The sequence below is a fragment of the Corapipo altera genome, unplaced genomic scaffold, assembly GCF_003945725.1.
Source record: "Corapipo altera isolate COAL_440 unplaced genomic scaffold, ASM394572v1 202, whole genome shotgun sequence".
Taxonomy (NCBI): domain Eukaryota; kingdom Metazoa; phylum Chordata; class Aves; order Passeriformes; family Pipridae; genus Corapipo; species Corapipo altera.
In genome coordinates, this window is record NW_020884980.1 from 1367905 (window position 1) to 1374954 (window position 7050).

A 7050-nucleotide genomic window follows, 5' to 3' on the forward strand; every position below is an offset into this window, starting at 1 on the left:
TCAATATAGCATAATATATCATATTATTATGTTGTATTATATTATTAGTATGATATAATACAACATATTTATATATAATATATAATATAACATAATATAATGTACAATATATATTATACATTCTATTATAAACGTTAATATTATGTATTCTTATACATCTCCAATATTAAATGTGCATATATTTTATATATTATTTATACTATATAGTATAATATTATATGTATTTTATATATAATATTATATGTATTATATATATATATATGCACACACACACCCCACACACATCCAGTGATAAAGAGTGCTGCTGGTTCACTCTCCCACATGGATCCATCCTGGTTTTCTGTTCAAACAGGGGGGGTAAAATCCTATTTCAGGAATGTCTTTACACACAGGCAACGTTTTGCTGGGGAATTTGCAAAACCCAACCAGCAGCTTGGAAAATGTGCCCAGTTTAACCCCAGCCACAGCAGGATAACGACCACATTCCCATGGATTTCACCCCCAGCAGTGTCAGAGTTAACACTGAATTTGGACTGGAGAGGAGGGAAGGAGAGGAAGGTGAAGCAGGGATGGGCTCAGCAGCATTCCTAGAAAACAGAGGCTCCGGAACATCAGGAAAAGCCTCAATATTTTCTCGTTTGGGGACAGATCCCAGAGCTCAGCCCTGAGAGCTGCTGGGCCCAAAGACAGGGAGCATGAAAAGCTTTTCCCCTTCTTCCTCTGCCAGGGAAACAAGGCACTGGGGAGGATCTGGCACACCTCAAGCTCTTAGAAGGGAGTCTCCCACCTCTGCTTGGGAACACGGGAATTGTTCTCCTCCAAACAGCTTGGCCAGGACAGAGCTTTTCCTGTCCCTGGGATATTTTCCTCTCCCTGCATTTTCCAGCCCAGAAAAATTCCACAGCAGGGGCAGCAGGGCAGGGGGGATCCTGCCCCTCTGCTCCCTCAGGTGAGACCCCCCTGCAGAGCTGCTCCAGCCCTGGGAACAACAGCACAAGGACGTGGAGCTGCTGGAGAGAGTCCAGATGAGACCCCAGAGATGCTCCAGGGCTGGAGCCCCTCTGCTCTGGAGCCAGGATGGGAGAGCTGGGGGGGTTCACCTGGAGGAGAGAAGGATCTGGGGAGACCTTGGAGCCCCTTCCAGAGCCTAAAGGGGCTCCAGGAGAGCAGGAGAGGGACTGGGGACAAGGGATGGAGGGACAGGACACAGGGAATGGCTTCCCACTGCCACAGGGCAGGGAGAGATGGGATATTGGGAAGGACATTGAGGTCCTGGAGCAGGTCCAGAGGAGAGCAACGAGGCTGGGGAAGGGACTGGAGCACAAGTGCTGTGAGGAGAGGCTGAGGGAGCTGGGGGGGCTCAGCCTGGAGAAGAGGAGGCTCAGGGGAGACCTCCTCACTCTCTGCAACTCCCTGACAGGAGGGGGGAGCCAGCTGGGGGTTGGTCTCTTTTCCCAGGCAACCATCAGCAAGACAAGAGGGCTCGGTCTTCAGCTGTGCCAGGGGAGGTTTAGGTTGGAGATTAGGAAGAATTTCTTCACAGAGAGGGTGCTCAGCCATTGGAATGGGCTGCCCAGGGAGGGGGTGGATTCTCCGTCCCTGGAGGATTTTAAGATGAGACTGGATGTGGCATCAGTGCCATGGGCTGGGAACCACAGCGGGGTTGGATCAAGGGTTGGACTTGATGATCTCTGATGATCCCTTCCAACCCAGCTGATTCTGTGATTCTATGAATCCTTCCCTGGGAGTGTGGTGAGGGACTGGAATGGAATTCCCAGAGGATGCTCCATCCCTGGAAGTGTCCAAGGCCAGACTGGATAAACTTGGAGCAACCTGGGATGGTGGGAGGTGTCCCTGCCTGTGGCACTGGAGGAGCTTTAAGGTCCTTTCCATCCAATCCATCATTTGTTGCCTCCTGCCCTCCAAATCTCCAGGCCTGCCAAGGCCCCTGGCTGGAAGCTGCCAAGGATTTTGTAAATCCCAGCTCAGTGGGAAGTTTCAGCAGGGCCAGCACAGGCAAAAATTGATTTTTCTAATCAATATCTCTGGGCTGGTAAAACTCTGCCAATAGATGCAATTCCAAGCAGCCCAAACATTTTCATTTATATTCTATTTCATGGACAGGGAGCTTCCCCCTGGCAGGGGGATGAACTGCCTGGGGGAGAGATCTCTGCTGGCACAGGAGGAATTCCCAGCACAAAGCAATCCCTCTGAATTCCCTGCCACGGGAAGAGCGTGGAAGGAGCTGAATAACTCTTATTGCAGTTTTATTTCCATGCCCTTGCAATATATTTTCATTAACTGGAAGCCTTTTGCTTCCCGAAGTGCTGCATTTCCAGACTGTGGAAAACAAGGTTTCCAGTAAAAAGCTTTTTTTTCCAGCTTTTTCATGATTTTTCCAGGTTTTTAAGATATCTGGCTTAATGCTGGTGGGATAAAGAAAGGCCAAATAGAGCCAGGAAATAAAACTCTCACTGATCCACCAAGAGGGAAACAACTGAGAGTTCAAGATCCAGGTTATTTATTAATTCATTTGTTAATTTATTGTTCAGTTATTAATTTATCCAAATAAATTCTTCCATTTCCTCATGAAAACTGAATATAACCAGATGCTACTGATGAAGTGTCCAAACCCAGAGTTCAGGATTTGGGGTTTGGTGCTCTGACCTCCCTAAACCTTAAGAATTAGGATTTTATAAAATTCAAGTGTTTTTATGCAGCAAAACCTGACGGATAATGAGAACTGCAAAGGTTAAAATGGTCAAAAATATTAAAATAATATAATATTATATTATATGTATATATAATTTCAAATATATTATATATTTGAAATATATAATATCTAAATAATATATAAATATATATAAATATATAATATATCATATATATAATATATAAATAATATATAATATATATTTGTTACTTAATGTAACAATATACTATATACAATATATTGTATATAGTATATATACTATATATAGTATATAGTATATATATACTATATTGTATATAGTATATATATACTACACATAGTATATATATATACTATATTGTATATATATATAGTATATATATACTATATATAGTATATAGTATATATATATACTATATTGTATATAGTATATATACTATATACTATATACAATATATTGTTATATTATAGCTACTGTAATATTTTAACAATAATTAAATCTATCATATACTCTATAAATTATATAATTCATAGGAATATTTATTAAAAAATATTTGTAAATACTTATAAAGCACAAAAATATAAAAATGTAAATTCATTTTATCACTTTTTATAAAATTATAAAATTTCATTAAAATTTCTTAAAATATTTATAACAGTATTACAAAAACTATAAAACTTATAAAATATTAGATGTAAAATAAGGGTATTTAAAATTAATAATATTTAAAATATTAGATGTAAAATAAACGTATTTAAAATTAATAATTTTTAAAATATTAGATGTAAAATAAGTGTATTTAAAATTAATAATATTTAAAATATTATTATATTGCACATTAGAAAGCCTAATGCAAGGAAAGGTGATGTACCTGCAAATCTGTTCAGCTAAAAGCCCAGGGGGAAAAGTCTGGAATCTCCTTTGGAGCTCCCCATCCACCAGCACCACTGAAAAAAACCCTCAAATCAAATCAGAACAAACATTATTTTGGCTCGTTTTGTTTCCATAAACAGCAGAAATCATTAACTCAAAGTGCAAAAGAACTGACTATAACATAATCCAAATTACAGAATACATATATCACCCAAATTTCAGGATCTATTCTGTCTACAACCCAAATTTCAGGATACATTCCAGCCCCAGGAATTCTGGGTGCTGGGGGGGGGGAGGGTGGACTCCCTCAAAAGCTGGGCTGGAACTTTTATTGACATTTTACCTTCACCTTCCCACTGCATTTTCCAACTTAGGGCATCAGGAATAATTTTACCAACCTGACCCCAGCAGGAGCAGTGCCAGGAATGTTTCATCTGGAGTGTTTTGGTGCCTGGCATTTACCAGCATTCCTTCCAAAACTGCTGCTCTGCTGGAATTTGGACACCAGGAGCTTCTAATTTGGTTTTTGGCAGCAGGAAGGATTATTTTTGAATATAAATATACAGAATACAGAAAATATGTCAAATATATATAATATATAAAATATATAAAACATACATAATATATATTTTTAATATAACTATATAGGATGTATAAAAGTATATATCTTAATATTAACATATAGAATATATAAATATATACACAAACATATATAGAATATATAAAATATATAAAATATTAAATATATAAAATGTTGAATGTGTACAATATACATAATATGTATTTTTAATATAAGTATATCGAATATACTTATATAGTATATATTAATAATATTTAAATTAATAGTAATATTAATTTAATGTTAACATTAAATTATAAGTATATATTAAATATATATATTTATTATTATATAATATATTTATATTATATACTTATATAAAATATACAGATACATGGAAAAATATAAAAATATATTCTATATACAAAATATAGAGAATATATATAGTATAGAATATAGATATAGATATATCTATATAATATAGATATATATATCTATATAATATAGATATATAGATAGACTATCTGAAATATATAATATGTTGAATATATAAATATAGAATATATATTTTAATATAAATATATAGAATATATAAAATTTATGGATACATGAAAATACACATATAAAATAAATATATATACAATATATATAAAATATAGAGAATATGTAGAATATATAAAACATATAATATATTTACTCTATGAAATATATAGTATATAAAATATATATATTTCTTATACAAATTGGGGCACAGACCCTGGAGGTGCTTTAAAAGGTGTGATGTGGTGGGAGGTGATGCTGTGCTGCCACTGAGGAGGCAATGCTGGAAAATCCCATTGCTCCTCAATCCCATTTGGTCCCAAAAAATCCCTTTCAACCCCATTTTCCCACGGGAAAAGCAAAAAATACTCTGAAGGACATGCTAAAAATAAGGATAATTTATCCTTAATTTAAGGAAGGATAAATTACCAATAACTGCAATAAACCTGAGCTCAGCTGGAGCTCTGTCCTGAACATCTCCCAGAGGGTTGGATCAGCATCCCTTCTCCTCTCCACATCCCAGAGACTTCCAGGCAGGAAAACCAGATCCCACCTTGGAGAATAAACCCCTCAGGGTCAGGGGAATGTCTCAGCCACGACACCGAGTCCAGCACCACAGGATCCCCTTCTCCAACAGCTCCAGCTTCTCCTGTCCCATGAAATTCCTGAAAAAAACCCAGAGAAACTCCCCTGAGAAAGGAATGAGCCAAGAGGAACTGAAAGGGGGGAAGAGCAGCTTCTCCTGCCTTTATAAACCCTTCCTGCAGCCGGGAAATCCACGGCAAGGGAACAGCAGCTCCATCACTGAGCCCCAAATTTCACATTCAGGCCCCATTTCTTCCCTTGCCTCTTCACTAAAGCTCCCACACGGCCAAGCCCAGGATCTCAGGGATGCTTCATGTTCCTTCCCGGGCTTAAGAATCCCAGATTTAGGCCAGTTTGTGTAAATCCTGGAAGCTCATGAATGTCCCCAAAGGAATTTCACTTCACCAGAAGCAGATCTGGATCAACCCCATCTCCCATGCCAGACTTGGGAGTGTGTCAGGATTTGCTCACCTGCAGCAGCATCTCCCACCACTCCGGATATTTTAGATTCCAGCAGAGGAATTATCCCCCTTTCCAGTGATTGCCCACATTTGCCAGAACTAAACACAACACTTGGAGGTCACTTTAAAAGGTGACCCTCGCAGATTCCTGAGGCTTTATGGAATTCAGCTTTTCCTTTTAAGTCCTCACAAAGCTGCTTTTAAGGAAGTCCACTCCCAGCTCCTGGCCTGGGGTCTCTCATTTAGACAGGCTGAATTAAACTGGGGCTGAAGAAAACTGAATTAAATTGGGGCACAAGAAAAAAGGCTGGAGAAACGAGGGGTTTGCAGCCCAGATGTTGGAAACACCAACACATGCAAGTCATCCTGTCATTCCATTGGGATCTTCCACCTGCTCAGGCAGCTACTTTTGGCCCACTTAAATAGGAAAAAAAAAAATAAATCAGGGCTTAAATTCAATCAAATTAAACCCAATGCCCACAACAAGGATTAAAGCTGGCCCTGGGAAGAAAGACACATTTGGAAATGCTGCCCAGGAGGAGCTTAAATAACTGAGGAATTCTGAAATGAGAACACACAACCTTTGCCTCCCACCCACCTCCCCAAAATGACTTTTTCCAGTGAGAGAAATCCCAGAGCTTTAACCCCAGCCTTGTCTCCTCAGGTTGGCTCTACGACTACACCCAGACCTACGTGTGCTCCTTCCTCTTTGCCGGGGCCTGTGCCCTCCTCTCCCCCCTGTCCTTCTGCTTCGAGCCCTGGGCACGGAAACGGGAGCTCAAACGAGCCCGTCTGAACCCCAACCCCAGGGCTGGCTGAAGGGGGAAAGGCTGGGCTGGAATTGTACCCACAAAGGCAAAGCCATGGCCAGCATGGCCCAGCTGTCCCAGGAATACCGACCCCAGCGACAGTGGAAACGGGAATTTTAGAGGAGAGATTCAGTTTGAACATCTGGATATTCCTCCTGATTAGAGTCTGGTTTTATATCTGGATATTTCTCCCAATTACCTTCACTTTGTGTATCTGGATATTTCTCCTGATTAGGTTTATTTTGGATATCTGGATATTGCTCCTGATTAGATTCAGTTTGGGTATCTGGATATTGCTCCTGATTAGATTATGGTTTGGTATCTGGATATTTCTCCTGATTAGATTTATTTTGGATATCTGGATATTGCTCCTAATTAGATTCAGTTTGGGTATCTGGATATTGCTCCTAATTAGATTATGGTTTTATATCTGGATATTTCTCCCAATTACCTTCACTTTATGTATCTGGATATTGCTCCTGATTAGATTCAGTCTGGATATCTATCTGGATATTGCTCCTGATTAGATT

General features: G+C 39.0%; 1 protein-coding gene across 2 annotated transcripts in view; it reads left to right on the forward strand.

Moving 5' to 3' along the window:
* Nucleotides 1-7050, forward strand: part of SLC16A4 (solute carrier family 16 member 4) — a 14913-nt gene that overhangs the window by 7578 nt on the left and 285 nt on the right. The window contains exon 9 of one of the 2 annotated variants that reach the window (XR_003531315.1): nt 6376-6941. Coding sequence is in view for 1 of the 2 variants with exons in the window: in XM_027665697.1 (XP_027521498.1) it covers nt 6376-6530 (155 nt within the window). In the remaining variant the exon portion in view is untranslated. Of the gene's footprint in view, nt 1-6375; nt 6960-7050 lie in introns of those variants that run through there. The other variant, XM_027665697.1, reaches the window with a different exon arrangement.